This window comes from Zerene cesonia, chromosome 5, assembly GCF_012273895.1.
Source record: "Zerene cesonia ecotype Mississippi chromosome 5, Zerene_cesonia_1.1, whole genome shotgun sequence".
Taxonomy (NCBI): domain Eukaryota; kingdom Metazoa; phylum Arthropoda; class Insecta; order Lepidoptera; family Pieridae; genus Zerene; species Zerene cesonia.
In genome coordinates, this window is record NC_052106.1 from 2,619,904 (window position 1) to 2,637,219 (window position 17,316).

General features: G+C 31.3%; 5 protein-coding genes across 6 annotated transcripts in view; 3 read left to right on the forward strand and 2 right to left on the reverse strand.

Moving 5' to 3' along the window:
* Positions 1–5,132: 5,132 nt before the first annotated feature.
* Positions 5,133–8,712, forward strand: LOC119839972 (homogentisate 1,2-dioxygenase-like). Its single transcript, XM_038366442.1, has 10 exons — positions 5,133–5,241; positions 5,439–5,611; positions 6,024–6,120; positions 6,253–6,433; positions 6,806–6,926; positions 7,422–7,552; positions 7,650–7,804; positions 8,000–8,126; positions 8,265–8,446; positions 8,550–8,712. The coding sequence occupies exons 1-10, from the start codon at positions 5,227–5,229 to the stop codon at positions 8,682–8,684; spliced, it is 1,317 nt and encodes a 438-aa protein (XP_038222370.1). The 5' UTR covers positions 5,133–5,226; the 3' UTR covers positions 8,685–8,712.
* LOC119840165 lies at positions 8,692–10,035 on the reverse strand. The gene is made up of 2 exons (XM_038366679.1): positions 8,815–10,035; positions 8,692–8,721 (listed from the first exon to the last, which is right to left on the reverse strand). The coding sequence occupies exons 1-2, from the start codon at positions 9,682–9,684 to the stop codon at positions 8,692–8,694; spliced, it is 900 nt and encodes a 299-aa protein (XP_038222607.1). The 5' UTR covers positions 9,685–10,035.
* An 81-nt stretch (positions 10,036–10,116) lies between these two features.
* LOC119839935 (chromatin assembly factor 1 p55 subunit) lies at positions 10,117–15,600 on the reverse strand. 2 transcript variants are annotated; one of them, XM_038366391.1, is made up of 10 exons: positions 15,451–15,600; positions 15,132–15,309; positions 14,914–15,029; positions 14,322–14,526; positions 14,086–14,160; positions 13,750–13,932; positions 12,606–12,723; positions 12,283–12,413; positions 11,506–11,683; positions 10,117–11,283 (listed from the first exon to the last, which is right to left on the reverse strand). In XM_038366391.1, the coding sequence occupies exons 1-10, from the start codon at positions 15,470–15,472 to the stop codon at positions 11,191–11,193; spliced, it is 1,299 nt and encodes a 432-aa protein (XP_038222319.1). In that variant the 5' UTR covers positions 15,473–15,600; the 3' UTR covers positions 10,117–11,190. The 2 variants fall into 2 exon arrangements, with proteins under 2 accessions (XP_038222319.1, XP_038222318.1); XM_038366390.1 differs by having other exon boundaries at positions 13,744–13,932.
* A 555-nt stretch (positions 15,601–16,155) lies between these two features.
* LOC119839967 lies at positions 16,156–17,310 on the forward strand. The gene is made up of 2 exons (XM_038366435.1): positions 16,156–16,296; positions 16,377–17,310. The coding sequence occupies exons 1-2, from the start codon at positions 16,185–16,187 to the stop codon at positions 16,949–16,951; spliced, it is 687 nt and encodes a 228-aa protein (XP_038222363.1). The 5' UTR covers positions 16,156–16,184; the 3' UTR covers positions 16,952–17,310.
* LOC119840166 (chromatin assembly factor 1 p55 subunit-like) overlaps positions 17,037–17,316 on the forward strand; it is a 4,297-nt gene continuing 4,017 nt past the window's right edge. Inside the window, exon 1 of the mRNA XM_038366680.1 lies at positions 17,037–17,065. Coding sequence (XP_038222608.1) covers positions 17,037–17,065 — 29 coding nt within the window. The remainder of the gene's footprint in view (positions 17,066–17,316) is intronic.

Genomic DNA, 17,316 nt, shown 5'->3' on the forward strand with positions numbered 1-17,316 from the left:
ACAGATTCGAAATTCAAATGTAATATTTTTTTATAATTAAGTGTAACAGTATTTATGGCCAGACTAAGTATATAGAGACATACGCGAAAAGTGACTTTTCTTTATATTATGAAACTTATACTTGCCTTTCACAGAGTGAGCCGTTCCCACTCAGTGTGGTAGAAGCTTCCAAGTCAGCGTGCAGCGCCGCGCACGCAAAGTATGAAGCCGCATGGTCGCATATGCTGCCATCGCACCAATGAATGCTTCAATTGGAAATAATAACAAAACCTCTTCACAATATCCGAGTGAAGGGTCACATAGTTAGAAATACGCTTGAGGCATGTGGTCACATAAGGTCTGAGTTAAGTCTAAATAAATATATAACTTATCCCACTTAACCCTTATTCTCAAGGTCACAAAATCAATAAGTTTGTTAATTGAGGTTTTACGATACAGATTAGTACAGTACAGTACAATATACTCTCAAAATTATCTAATAGAAGAAAATAAAAATTATATAACCTTTTTTTTAACTATAATTGTATTTTGTTTTAACTTCAACTCATTGAATATTGTTTATAGATGTTTTTACCGTATATACGCTCAAAATTTTACGAAATAAAATTTTAATGAAATGTTGCTTATTTGATCCTTCACTTGGAGATTCGGAAAATAAAAGTTAAAAAAAATACAAGTTAACAGTTCCCTTTATATGGATACTTATGGATATAATCATTAAAAATATCTTAATAAAAGTAAATCAATAAATCTTTCTTGCAACATCTGTGTATTTGAAAAGAGAATGTTTCCAAATATATTTAAAATGATATAATTGATTAAAGATGAACAAAAATTTTTAAAATTTCTTATTGTATGTATAAATTTTTGTCATACATATGAGAAAACATAATAAAAATGTTAAAATCTTAAAACATACATAACCAAACAGAACATACATAACATATTTTTTTTATGCTAGAACTGTCTATGTGTTTTTTGCATTTTATTGTCTATGCTACACACATATATATATTTGGAAACATTCTCACGTGACAGGATTGATATTTAACTAAATATTATAGAAACATTTAATTGATATTAGAAAATCTATAATTGTTATGTCCTTTGGCGTTCCTTAGGCCAACTAAACTTGAATTGACATTATTAAATATTTTGTAAAATATTCAACAATCGACGTTAATGGTATCACAATTAAGTGCAATATTCGATGAAGTTGTAATTCCGTTTAACAACGGACAGAGCACAATGTAGTATAGTAAATTAATTATGCTTTTGAGGTTATTAGTAGTCGATATATTGTAATAGCGACGTACTTAGTGTTGCTGCGTAGGTACAAGTTAAAACTTGCGAATGTATTTAGAAAATTTTTGAGGATTTTTTTTTTAATACATTCTCAAGTTTTGTGAATGTCTGTCTCAATCTAATCAAATAGTGAGACATCATTCACTGTTTGTATTATACCCGTTCCAATATACTTGAATTATTAAAGAGTATTCTTATTATAATGAAGTCTTAATATCTCAGTAGTTTATGTAATCCCAAAGATGATAATGTGCTAAAATTATTTATTTATTTTTTTATTTGTGTTCGTGATATCGGATCTCTTTTCTCCAAGTGAGCGTATGGTATATGCGAAGATGTATAGACTGTTATTTTCCGAATACGCTGGTTCGTATCTGCTTAATTTTAGTATCCCCATTTGTATTTCGATGGAATGTTTTAAAGAGACTGATTTTTGTTGGGTTTTTTGCATGGTTGGTGAATATTCGTACGTTGTAAATTAATCAAGAAACCCTGTGTCTTCCTATATTTAAAAAGATTAAGTGGTTTTTCTTTTGCTATTATTATTTGCAATGATTAATATTTAATACATTAATAATAATATATAACATTAATTATTTTACTTTTCTTCCATGGTATTGCAATGTAAATCGTGTCAGTAAAAATGTGGTGGTAATAATCAAGAATTTATTTCTGGGAAATGTTTAACTTCGTACGAATGTTAACCAATTAGGACAATACGTAAGTTATTCTGAAACTTGATTTTATGATTGGATTTTTAAAAAAGGAATTATATTTATTTATGCATTATGTATGAAATCATTTCAAGTTTTACAGAATAAGATAGCTTTGTGTTGTGGCTGCGCTTTGTAGAATTTATCGTGAAATTGTACCATCGCGAAACCTTTTTTGGCTTTAGTTTTTAAAGCTTCATTTAATGGATTCGTCGTTTTTAGATCTAAACTTTGCATGTTTGGAAATCGAATGGGGAAATATAGTCGAAAATTTCTCTTTCTATATTTTTTTTATTAACGTGTTTCATAATCATAGTATCAAATATCAATGTATGATATCATTATGCATGTTTCGGGGCTGAATTATCAGCAATGTGATATTAATCTGTGTATAGGTAGGGTTTAGATAAGTGCCTCGCCGATTCAATATTTTATTATGTGTTTTTAATCTGTGACAATATGTTTAATTTGCTCCATATTATATTTTAATTATGGTAGCTGAGGGGCACTTGATTTTTATAATGTATTTATAACTTGGTTCATTAGAAATTGTTTTTAAATAGTTATTGGTGTTGATTTTGCATACAAAGCAAATATATTCGGAAACACAAAAGGTTTTGCATAAAACCAGTTAGTTTGCCGCAGTTGAGAAATTTTGTAAATATTGTTTTGTCTATGCCATCTCTTTCTTATAACTATTTTTCTATTTTTAATGATACCAGTTCATATTAAAACGCAATATCTCAGTGATTGTATTCCAAATTATGGATTATGTACTTTAAATTTAATTTACAAGGTGCACATTAATTGTTTAACTGCCTACAAATATAGTCAAATTAATTTAAGTTATAATAAAATTCGTTTGTGTGTACTACGCTATGTAAACTTGTTACGCGACTGTGATTCGTGTTTACCATTAAGTTTTAATTGTTTTAAGTTTGGTTTTAGCTTATTAGGTGTTTATTAAATGGTGATTGCATTGTGTTGGCTGAGTTGGAAGTTGAATATCACAACTAATGATGTTGATAGAAAAGGGAATTGCTAACTAAACGCTTTTTACAATTGATTACATTCCTATTGTTTATTCATAATGTAATTTTCTTATTTTGTGCAAAAAATACTCAATAATTTTTATTAGCTGTATACATATATTTTACAATGTTTCTTATAAATAACTTTGCTATTGAATAATAATTCAATGTCATTAGTTGCGATATGTGTTCACATCGAAATATTTAGTATTGATGTCGAATTATCTGGAATAATTTCAAACGCTTTTGTAATTTGAGTCAATAGGGTACATAATAAAAAAGCGACCAATTGCGAATCATACATGAAATTCACACTTCTCAAATGTTAAGGAATATAATTATATACTACGTTTGTGGAAAGAAATTTTGGTTATTTTCAAACATTCCAATTAAAATGAGAAAGAATATATTTAATTCTATAATGACACGAAATATCGGTAGGTATTACAAACGCAAACAGTATCAGACAAGGAAAGTGTGAAAGAGATGACATGCGATTGCGATATGTTTCATTATTGGCTCAAGTAAACATTTTTCGGCTATGTTTATTTGTTTCTTGCCAAACATGCTATCACTTAGGCGCGAATTTGTATGACAATATCTTCCGAACTGAGTTTCAAGTATTAATAAGAACAATAATAATGTTGATATCTCGCTCACAGTTTCTGTGTAAAGGTTAATTCATAATTAATGATATATACCATATAAAAAATATTTATTGTGTACGAAACCAATATGTAATCGCTTTTGAATGAGACGCATTTAAATTTAATTTTAACTATTATATCTGTTTCTTATTAAGGAATAATTATTGAGATTGCTATTTTTGTTACTTATTGATTTACAGCCGATTGTGTTAAATAGAGAATATACATTGTATTTATTTTGTTTAATGTTCTTCAGTGAAATTAAAGAAGTGTGTCGCATATAATATACTAAAATCATGTTTGTTCTATGAAATGTCATGATATTTTGGATCATTTCATTTAATTTACATATTTTTTCTTGTTTTCATAAGTGTTATACGTGTTTTATATTTATAGCATTCCGAATAGTACAATATATATGAATATAATTATGATAATTTATGAATTTGTCGTATAGGTACAGAAAATATGAAATACTCGATTCTACGATTATGTTGTTTTTGTTTTGTCTCATTCAATATCAATAAAGTGTACAGGATAATAATTGTTCTATAATCATACATATTTAATTGCTTGACATTATATTGTTCATGAATTGCATAATAAATATTTGCGGAAGAACTTGTTTTAGTTTTTATACCTATTGCGTTATTTATGGCTGTTCTAGCTACTACTCGATTGAACAAGATTAACTTTAGATACGGTAAAGTAAGGAAAAGTTAGAATATAAAATTCTACAATTATTAACAATAAATTTAACGTAATGTATTAAAATTTTTAGTTAATTAGTCATGAAAGGTTACTAATGGGAGTTGAAGCCTGTATGTAATTCCATCATTAGTACCATTTGACTTATGTACTCTGGTACCATTTTAGAAGTCAAACAAAACTGATCTGGGCCCTCGCCCGATGGCAGGTGTTCTTGGGTATAATATTTTCGAATAGGAACAGATAAGAAACCAAGTATAATCATCTTATCGAGATGAATGTGTATAATGAAAATCCGTTCAGTAGATTTCGCATAAATGAGTAACAATCATACATCCATCCTCTTAAACGCACACTTTATAATATGAGTAGGATTAATATGCACGATATATAGAGGACCACATCAAAATCCGTCTACCCTTTTCTACATCATACGTGATAGTACAGAAATTTTACCCAATCTTGGGCAATAACATAAAAAGACAATAGTGATCCTCATGTCAAGTAAACAAAATAATTCTTTATCAGATGTTTGTCGTGACATTATCTGTATGTTGTTAACAAACAGTAGATACACAAAATACCTATATGATCTTTGGTAGCTCTTTAATTTTACAATAAACTACATGGTGTGGCGACGTTAAAACAGGAATGTCGCATTGATATTTACTGGATAATTCTACTACGTAGGTACCTGTGATGTTGTTTTGTACTCAAACCTGTTATCACACCAACCGGACTGATTAGCATACTAGCAAAGGTTTTTATTATTCAGCTTAAATCACACCATTCTCGCATTATCTTTTACGCGAGCTTGACAAAATGTCGGGATTAAAGGTAAGTTAAACCACAATTAACACAATTACGTATGTAATCATATGGTTTTCATAGAAAATAAATAAAAAATCCATACGCAATCATAAGACTAAAATCATTTATTTAACTGCATAAACTTAATCATTTAAGGTATTGAAGAATAAAAATCTATTCTTAAATTGAGCTATTACATATATCTATTTATCGTAAAACCTCAGTACCTATCCGGCTTCGGTTCGGAGTTTGCAAGTGAAGATCCTCGAAGGCCAGGAGCATTGCCGGAAGGTCAGAACAGTCCACAAAAGTGTGCGTATGGACTGTATGCTGAACAACTCTCCGGGAGTGCTTTCACCGCTCCGAGACATGACAACAAGAGGTCGTGGTTATATAGGTCAGTCAAAATAATTACAGACGCGCATCCTCAGAGACAAAATTTTACATTATAATTTTATGATCAATAAATAATGTATCAATAGTACAGTAAGTAACCATATGTTTGTGCACAACAACGCAATATTAACAAAAATGTATATATTTTCACATACATTCGGCTTAATAAGATTACTTGCGAGAGTACTACATCACCAATACTATGCTAGCCTGTATTGAGGGTAGGGAAATATGTTACATCATATTATGCTACCTATCTCAATACTTTTCAAAATACTGACCTAAGCGACTAGCCAGGTATAGTAGATAACTCGCATCTTAGCACCTGCATATTAGTTGTTATTTATATATAGTTCTTGCAATATGTAAAATTTGTATTGATATATCAAATAAATAATGTCTTGTGGTTTCAGAATTCGTCCTTCAGTAGTCCATAAGCCATTCGCACGCTCCAGTGTTGCTAAGTATCTCACACACAATTGGGATGAAGTGGAAGCTGATCCTAATCAGGTAAAAACATTACGCTTAATCCGTTTGGTACAACTTTTACGTATAATTCTGCAATAACAGAAAATTTTACATGACCTTTGAATTGGAATAAGTGCCTATATAGTACTATAATTACCATTTCTTTTATAATAGTTCCGTTGGATGCCATTCGACATTCCATCTGAAGGGAATGTGGACTTTGTAGCAGGACTACACACGGTGTGCGGAGCTGGAGAACCGCGATCTCGACACGGCATTGCTATTCATATGTATCTTTGCAATGCCTCTATGGACAAAAGCGCCTTTTACAGCAGCGATGGAGATTTGCTTATTGGTAATTTCCGTACATTTAGACTTAAAAATTTACGTGTTACATACAGAATACTAGACATTAAGGTAAGGTAATGTAACCCTAGTTAAAATCGTTTAGTATATACTATATAGCAATAAGTATTATATTATACATTTACAGTCTATAAATTTAAATTTATTAATTGCAATTTCAAATTTTTTAATAAAATTTAACTTTATACCTGAGATATACAGTGTATTAACTGTATACTTACATTATTAATAAATTAAACACGTTGAATAAAACAACGAAAATAGATTACCTAGTCTACCTTTTTTACTTAAAAAAAATAAATTTTCAAATATAAAATTTTCAATGATTCAATAATACCTATGTAATATTTCCTGCCTTTAGTGCCACAGCAAGGAGTTTTACAGATAACTACTGAATTTGGAAAAATGGAGGTTGCACCTAATGAGATTGCAGTGATTCAACTTGGAATGAGATTTGCAGTTGCAGTTGATGGACCTACTAGGTATGTTAAGTAGTTTTTGTCCGCGGCTTCACATATGTAAATTCGGAATAATTTAATATATGTTGTTATACTTATAAACCTCACTCTTGAACCACACTTCCCATAAAAAAATCCCCGTTTGAATCCGTTTTTTAGTTTTAACAGTTGAAGTCACTTCCCGCGTCTGTCCATATGGAATGATAGGGACAGACGCGGGAAGCGACTGTGCTTTTTACTATGTAGTGTAGAATTTTCCATAACCTTTAATTTTGTGAGCCTTCGTCTCATTGAACAAAATATTATACAATTACACATTGAAAAAAATGCTTTTCGTAAAATAGTACGCTTTAAAAACGTAAACTTTTCCAACACGTAAATTTTAAATACACCTTAAGGTCTGTCAAAAGCGATACTTGAATTTATAAATATCATAATATTTTTATCCCATTAATTTATGATATTGCTTTGAATTAATATATATAGCTACCATATTAATTTTAATAAACTTGTTTTCAGAGGTTATATACTAGAAGTATTTGATGGTCATTTCAAACTACCAGACCTTGGACCTATCGGCGCGAATGGTTTGGCAAATCCCCGTGACTTCCTTACACCTGTGGCTTGTTATCATGACGAAGAAATTCCTGGTAGGAACTTTTATTACCCTGTTTAAAGTTAAAGTGTAACTATGAAAACGCTTTTACAAAGTTTTTCTTATTTCAACTGAAATTTATAAATTTTCAGGATTTAAAATAATAAGCAAATATCAAGGACGGCTGTTTGAAGCTGAGCAAAACCACTCTCCGTTCGATGTGGTGGCCTGGCACGGCAACTACGTGCCATACAAATATGACCTGAGCAAGTTTATGGTCATCAATTCTGTTTCATTTGACCACTGTGTATGTAATTGGTTTACCTTATTCCTCATTGAATGAAAGACAATGTGCCTAAGAATTATTTTTCACAGATGTATGTATTTATAACTTTTATGAATTTTAAATAGCCTATGGATCTCCTGTAAAAGGCGTAGAAAATTAATGCATTTCGTAGATACTTGTATAACATATTATTTGATGATTATATTTTCTTTTTAGGATCCTTCGATTTTTACCGTGTTAACATGTCAGTCAACCAAGCCAGGCGTGGCAATTGCAGATTTTGTGATATTCCCGCCTAGGTGGTCCGTTCAAGAAAATACATTTAGACCTCCATACTATCACAGTAAGAAAACTGCTTGCATCAATTAAATTAACTGTAAAAACTTACTAGTAAAGTACCTTTATGTATTATCAATCCACTTTAGAGAAATTTAAATATTTACTATTGATGAGTTCGTATATACACATCAATTTTTAACAGGGAACTGTATGAGCGAGTTTATGGGTCTCATCCTGGGATCATATGAGGCTAAAGAAGGTGGTTTCTCCCCGGGAGGTGCTTCACTGCACTCTATGATGACACCACACGGTCCTGACGCACAATGTTTCCAAGCAGCTTCTTCTGCTGAATTAGTACCGCAAAAGATTGCTGTTGGCACTCAGGTATTGTTAAAGATAATACTTGCTGCTTTTAGTTTATTCTTTGTTTGTGAGTTGAATAGTAGTAGTAGTTTTAATACATTAATTTTTTTTATTTTTTCAACAGGCTTTCATGTTTGAGTCGTCACTAAGCATGGCCGTAACAAAATGGGGTTTGGAAACTTGCCAGAAATTGGATGCAAAATATCATCAATGCTGGCAAAATCTTCCGAAATTATTTTCCGATAAAATTACTGTCTAGTTTGTACTTATTCTTTTAGGTACTTATATTTTCTAATCTTTTAATAAAATACAGAATACGCTCAATTGTTTTTAATAAAGAATGCAATTTCATAAAGATATTTTATTTCAATGTAAAGTTAAAAAAATACAAATCTTAGATAATATAAAGCTAGTAAGCACCCAAATTCGACAAAGTATGAAATTTTTAACTTAATGGCATGGCTATATAAAGAGCGTGTAGCATAAGTTTGCAATAATCCACAATCAACTTTTCTTTTTAAAACAGAGTCTCTAGATATACGTATCATGAAGCAGCTCATTCCATCAACAACTTTTATAGACGGCCCTTTTACATCTACGGCATTGGTTGTAGTGGTATCTTGAGAAACAATAATTTCTTTAGTTTCATTTGCCGAAACAATTTTTGTAAAATTGCTCGAATGGACAGTAGTGACGGTTTTAGATGCAGAATTGTGGGTATCTCCTTTAGCTTCCCAAATAAAACTAGATATCAACTTACAATCGATTCGAGTCTCTTCATATTCACCATTATTCTTACTTATTCCTAATTTGCAAGTCTCTCCTGGTGAACTTCTATAATCTCTATTATAATAATCGTGATTGTTATGACTTTGGCTCATTCTGCCCAAATTGTATAAAGCGAGACCGGTTAATAAGGTATCAAAGCGACTTCCTGAATCTCTATACTCATAAACGTAAACAGGAGGTGTGCCGTGGTACACAGGATGAGATGTCGAGCCATAATTTATTTGTTGAGGTGGATTGTAGTGGTAATGATGATGCACCTCACTTCTGTGGTAGCTGTTGTAACCACTACCTCTGTTACCAGATAAACCTGTACTTTGAGGATACGAATGTCGTGTCGATTGACCTACCCCGTTACTTGAATATTTTGTATGGGTCTGATGTGGATACCCCACGCCACTGCCATAACTACTACTTCGTTTTGCAATGACCAATGTAAAAAAGCATTTTATAAGAACCGCACAGAATAACATAGCGACGCTGTTACGCTCGGTCGTTAACTAACTTTAATTATTTTGAAAGCTCTTTAGTCATCCCATTTGGAAAGCAAGCCCATAAAGCGACAAAGGTGTGGTGCATATGACGACACGAAGCCCTACCCTTAACATGAACAAACAAATCGATATTATGTTAATTTTAGATTCGCGTGTCCTTGTGAACTCATATTTATTTTCAATTTGCACGATGTAATTATCCTCCCCCATTGTATTTCTTATCATGAATTATAATTGCTTATATATTTTTGCTTGTCATAAAATGTATCGTTATTTTAAAGTGAACAATATCACATTGTGGAACTGAATGAACTCCACGGCATTGATAAATCCAATAACCCTTAATCGATTGAAACAAATGAATAGGAGCGCCTTTTTTTGTAATAAAAGTAAACAATAAAACAACATGAATTATTATCATCGTAATTTTATTTCGTATCATTATTAGCAGAACCTAAAATTATGTTCAATTACTGCATTAACATTAAAAAGAATCGGTCAGTCGCGCCACCAGTATAAATGTGACGGTATTTGTAAATAACATCGGTGTGACTTACAATAACTTAATAAATTAAAATGGAATCTTCAACTATGACTGCATGCTGAACCCTTACGACACATATTGTTACCTTAAAAATTCTACTTATCCGATAAAATGTTAAATGTAGGCCCAAATATAGCCGTAACTTCAATTGTGAAACCTTTATGTAACATAATGTTTGCACTACCACTTGCAAGAAAAAACCGAACTTAAAACGAGATTCCAGCGCAAATAAACTTGTAAGGCGAATTGACGTTGGCTTTTAAATTTTCCAATATATCCTCAAGTAAGGACCCATCCCGAAGACAATTCTTAGAAATAAATTAGTCGAGAGATCATTTTATTCATTCAAAATTCATTAGTATGATAAGCCTTGTAATTGTTATACGTTATCTAAACTAAAACTGATGTTACAAGGAAAAGGAACAAAACAATATTAAACATGCTCTAGTAAATAAAAATAAATTGATATTGCCTTTGACAAGGTTTGAGATAAAAAGTTCAAAGCACAGCTTATGTTTATGGCTATTTTTCACTTTCAAAATGCAATAAAAATTTATAAACTTCAGAATGTTCACCAAAATATAGTAATGTAGATTAAATATAATAGTTTACGAAATTGTTAGTATTTTCTAACTTCTAAATTACACAATGGAATCCAACTTAAGGATATTAAAATACTGAATTTAACATAGAAAACAAAATCCTAATATCAATACCGGCTTGCATTTTAAATGCAAATAGACAAAATACTTTGTGCTCGAACGCGATTTGAGAACCAGACGCCATGAATATATTCTGAATGCACAACAGTTTTATAATTTAAAATTTTACATTTATTTATACAATAATTTATTTACCAATAGTGTATCGAACAAGTGTGAATGTAATTTTACAGTTTGTAAGAAATGTAGACATCATTATATGGGCAGTAGGCTGAGTAGTTAGCCGTGGTTCACGTTGACTCCAGACTCGAGTTCCGAAGCCGGTGTCTCTGGTTCTTCGTCGTTGTAAATGTTCTCAGCCATTTGCCACACCTGAAGGAATACATATACATTTAAAAATGAATAAAAGTAAGAAATTGATGAAAATTTATAGGTGTAGTAAAAATTTGTGAGTCACTGAAAATCATTGTAATTTTGCTCATTTAATGATTTTGGCTTCAACATCAAACTTATTTTAAATAATTAGTTCGCCTTTCTATGAAAAGGTTTATGTAAACTCTTTCACATTTTTTAAAGAATAGAAAATACAGTGACCTGCATAATATTATCCTCAGAGACTGAGCAAATGACCCATGGCTCATTGGGGTTCCAGGAGAAATCAGAGATCTTGGCGGTGTGGCCTCCGTGGATGAACAGCAGCTCCGGTGGACCGTCCTCAGCATCTTCAGCTGTTTGCTCTTCACCAATCTTGGATAAGTCCCACACGTGAAGTCTGGTAACATGACATGTAGATTTTATAATTTTTTTCTCTGCATTTTTGCTTTTATATACGAAACTAGCATACCGGCTACTCGTTGATGGGGCTGAGTAATAATTAAAAATATTAAGATTATAAATTATTGGGATAATTAATCGAAATAAAATCTTCTACCTAACTATCTTAAGTTGGACCAAATTACACATAAAATGTCAAATTTCATCAAAATCGGTTGAGATGGTAAAGTTCATTGGGAACATACATCATGACACTGGATTTTTGTATATTAAGATTGATGAAAAATGTTTCTTCTTTTTTAATTACAAATAAATATAACAATGTTCTTCATTCACTTTTTAATAATTCTTTAAAAATAATGTTTGCATTTGATAATTATATACAAAGCGCTGAAGCGATATTTGTAGGTTGCGGTAGGGCGCGCTAATTTCACGAACCACTGGTTCATAGTTAAAAATTGTTTTTGTGTTGCATCGTCCATTTATTGACGATTAATAGAAACACAATCAAATTACAAGCAACGTAAAATATTGCAAAAGTATTTTAAAAATAATATTCCTTTTGAAATGGATCAGCCAGTTCCTGTAAAACTTTACCTCCTATCAGTACCACTGCTCGCAAGAATAGTCTCGTTGTGCGGAGACCATTGCACTTGGAATATTTCATCTTTGTGTGATTCAAATGAGTGCAGTTTTAATTTTAGATTGCGGAGATCCCACAATGCAACCTAAAAACAGATTATTTTATAATTTCAAAATATGATATAATCTCCAAATCTGCAGTAACATTAAAAAGCACTTGATCTAAAAACTGCATGAGATCACTCTAAAAGTATCTTTATTTTATTCCTTAAACAATACAAATCATCAAGCACAATGACAAAAATATCATAATCTAATTATTAAAGTAGTCTACATACTGTCTTGTCAGCACTGCCAGTGGCCAATATGAACTCAGAGTAGGGATTAAAGCTGAGACAGTTCACTTCTGCGGTGTGCGCGTCTACTGTGTGAGATGGTTTAGATGTATTGTTACACCTGTAAATAAAATACACTCATAAAACAAATTCTTACCTAGTTTAATAAGGTTCTTCAAAAATCGATAAGTCGGGGTTCGAAATCATGCGAGCGTCCAGAAAATAAATTTTTTTTTTCAATTTATCTGTACATGTGGATAAAATCACAACTGCTCGAAGCAGTGAAGGAAAACATCGTGAGGAAACCGGCATGTACGAGAATTAAAAAGTCTGTGTCCCAGCAGTGGGAAAATATATGGGCTGATAATAATAAGAGGTTCAATTTCAACTCCAAATTTTTGTCTAAAATTTAAAATGCTGTTTCTCTATTTTAGTGAATACTATTGTTTAAATTGTTAATAGGTGGAACTCATTTCAAGTTGCAATGAAATAAGTTGATGAAGCGGCCGTTCGAGCTTATGCAACAGCAAATTTAAGCTTTTATGGGTGTCATTTCAGTTTATGTATACTTTTATTTTTCGATCCAAATAAACCATTTTGAATTTTGGATTTTTAGTACATTTAATACCTTGTTATAGTAATGATTTTTAGTGGTTATGGTGATAGATGTATTTCATTATAATATTTCAGTTTGTATGTTACATTGCAATTGCTTCTTTTTTTAAAGTTAAACTATATAAGTTATTTCGTTTTTGGATAATAAACCAACTAAACATAATCAAAATTAACTAACGTTCAGGTTGCATTTTATAAATTCATTTCTGCATACATTGAACCTTATTAGATAATAATGAGAGGTAATTCATAAATTGCTATTTTTATCACACATTACAAGGTGACCTCATGAACTTTAAATCACCTATATCTTGTTTTCGATATATCGTTCTTAGTTTTGTTTATACTAAGTCTCATCTGTTCAACCTGGCTCCACTCAGGTAAACATGCAAGTTTTTAAATTTTAAATAGTTGTTATCCTGTTTCAAGCAGAGACAATATCAACAATCCAGAAACGATAAAATGCAATGAATTATCTAATTCCACCTTAAATATCTATGCTACAAAAAATATCAAAGAAACTGACACTAACCGTGTGTCCCATATCATTAATTTCTGGTCGTCAGCGACAGACCCGAACAGGGACTCGTGAAGGAGGTGCCACGCGACATCCTCCACCACCGCCGTGTGTCCGGTGAACACTGACTTCGCTTCTATCACCCGACCTTCTTTAGGAGTAGCGTTGATGTCCCAGAGGCAGATTGTGTGATCATCACTGTAAGGTATAAGAGTATTTTAATTCATCTTGTGTGTGGAAAAGATATTTAATTTTTGAAAGAAAGGAATGTTTAATAACAACTTTCCTAAATATAATGAAAAACAAATGTATGAAGAACATTATTGATAAGAAAAATCATACTTCACTTACCTAGCAGATAGAAGATATCCATTCAAATTTGGATTCCATGAGAGTCCATAACCTTCTTTTTGGTGGCCTCGCAACCTGTTGTACAACAAAAAAACAAAATAAATAAAATGGAACGATACACCTTCAAAATTAAAGTTAATTACAAAGAAATCTAAAATAGCATTTTTTCATTTTTAAGGCAAATTTTAATTAGAAATAAAAGCTGACAGAGCAGCACAACATAAAAAGAAGCATACCTCAGATCTGGGTGACATTCCCCAGAGGGTTCAGGCTTTGAGGGGTGTTTAGTATAATCAAATACAAGAACATCTGACGATGGGGTCTTTGTGGCAATCACACAAGGATTTTGTGGCATGTAGCGAGCTCGATTGACTTCACCTTCATGGTTTATTTTAATTTCAATGTCTATTTTACCAGACACTGAACCAAAACCACCAAATTCTGAAAGAAATAAATTATTTGAAGAATTATCAAATTTTTATGTTAGAATTATTTATTTCAATATAAGAACATAATATTAATGTTATTAATAATTGACAGGTTTATAGGTTTTATTAAGAAACCAGTATCATACAATCATAACTATCATTATTTCCCAGATAAATATGTAACAGATATGTAATATAAGACAAAGAATACCAAGTATATTATGTATAAATAAAAACAAACTTTTTAATTACTTGGTTGATGTTACATGTCCTTCAAAGTAGCGAGGATATTTAATGGATAGTCTCTATGTGTAAAAAAACTTCCCTAATATAAATCCATGCTACAAGCTACATTCTATAGAAACCTTGTATCTGTTAATAAAATAACATAAATACATACCACCCTTGTCATTATCATAATGACTTGCATCAAATTGAGCATCTTCATTTGGAAGCTGAACACTGGCAATCAGTAAGTGATTTTGTTCATCTGATGTGTGTGTACCCAAAATTAATCTAAAACCAATAATTTTAATACATTCATGGGTTCCACACAAAAGAAACTACTCAACATTGTTAATAGGTAAACAAACAAAAGCTTTAACTTAGCTAAGTTACCTGTGTACAGAATAATCCTTTCCTTCAGGTCGAGTCACATCTGGAAGCCACTGAGCAGTAAGCGAGGGCCATTCAAGAGCGTGTGTCATGACCAAGTCGTATAGAAACGGTGTATTCTTTTTCCATATTTTATATTCTTCGTTAATAACCCTTTCTTCCACTGCATCATCAAATGTTTCTAGAACAAGAAATTAAACCAATAGGGCACATTCATTACCTGCTAATAACCAAAAAAATCAAAGCCATCGCTTGTCGTTATAGTGCCTTTGGCCCATTCAATATAAACATGCTGTAATGTTATTTGTAATTAATGATTTACCTCCATCGCCTTTATCACCCATATTTAAACCTAAAAGCGAACTTTAAGTTCGCTGATTTATAATAATATTAAATACAAAAACCGACCGGGCCTCGAAAGGCGCCAAACAATAATCCTCTTTGGCGTTATTAGCGGGTGGACAACACACAAACTTCCGGTTGTGCAAGGCTCTTAATTTTTATTTTCTTATTTTAAACTTATAATTAAACGATGCTTCATGAAATTGTTTAAATATTTTTAATTTATTAAAGCATATATTATTAATGGTTTATAAAATATTTATTGTAAATATCCACAACATTCATTTTTAATGCTCGTATCTATTAGGTGCCATTAAAAAAGGAATCACAAAAAAATATTAAATTCCGAGTTTCAAATAAAGCTTTATTAATTTAAATTCGATTTTATGATTTATCGGATAATGGATTTTTGTAATTCATCAGAAGTAGAAAGAATCTATGTTATTTATTAAACCTATATGACAAAGACCAATATATTTTTAATTATTATTCTCAATTATAAAGTCGGGAATCTAGGCAAGTCGGGATTAAATCGAGAGATCACTATAACTATCAAATCAAATCGATATTTGAGAACTAAAAAAAATTTTAAGTATAAAAACCGAGTATTCAGCCATTATGGATATTGTTTATGGACAACAGTCACAAAATACATGACATCAATCATGACATTATCTGGTCATCTGTCAAAAATTGTCAAATTAAATTGCTAATATGGCTGATGCAGCGCTAGCACGTCGCGAAGCACGTAGGAGAAAAATATTAGAAAATTCTCAAAATAGACTTCAACGTATATCAGGAAAAGCCAACGATGATAGCTGTAGAGGTACATATTCTTCCTTCTATCATAAACGATCTTGTTATTGATACTTTAAATCCCATAAACATGCTTTGTTGTTATTGCAGAATCACCTGTTCATACTTCAACGCCAGATTATCAGGATATAAATCCCTCAGAGTGCAGCAGTAAAGCTTCATTATGTAACGGAGTAATAAGTTCTTCTATACAAACTGAAGAATGCTTGGTCACAACTACAGAAGAAATTCCAACAATTCAAGAAGAGGTAATCAATGACTTGGCATCTTTATTGCCACCTAAATTTCCAACTGCAAACACAGATTCTCTATCAAAATCGTCATTGATAGATAATCTCGTTTCTTATAAGTATGACATAGTGCTTCTGTCTTTGTTTATTCAGATTCTTTACTACTTTTCGTTGTTAACAATTGAAAGTACTTATTTCTTTCTGCCCCTTGTTACCTACGCTGGCACGAAGATATATTGGTTTCCAAAACCAGCTAATACAAATTTTGAAAATGTATTAATGCTTCTTAAAGGACTTTCAACACAAAGAGTTCAAAAATTATTGAGTATAACACAAATTGTTAGTGCAGTTGGCCTTGATGCATGCATTTTTGTCTTCACTACAATTTGTGTGCAAACTTTATGTATTTTTTTGAAGCAATACTTTATTACATAGAACATGGTTTTGTTTTTACATACACAAAGAAAATTGACTGTTTTGACTGAGCAGTTTATTGGTCTAGTAAGCTAGGGTTTTGGGAATGTATGTTTTTATGCTTGTGCCTTTAATGTAAGTGATATAATGTGACATGTGTGCGTTTTAGTCACATATTGCCATCTTAGTTTAAATTTTTGTAAGTTTGTACATAATATACAAAACAAATAAAATTATTTGTAATATATAAAATAGTCAAATTACTGCCTTGTCTTCATCCTACAAAGACAATCTCCACAATGCAAATTAATAAAGGAATCTAATATTTTTCTATATGTAGATATCCACAACGACATTTGGTTGTGTGTGTACAAGTTTTCATGTAT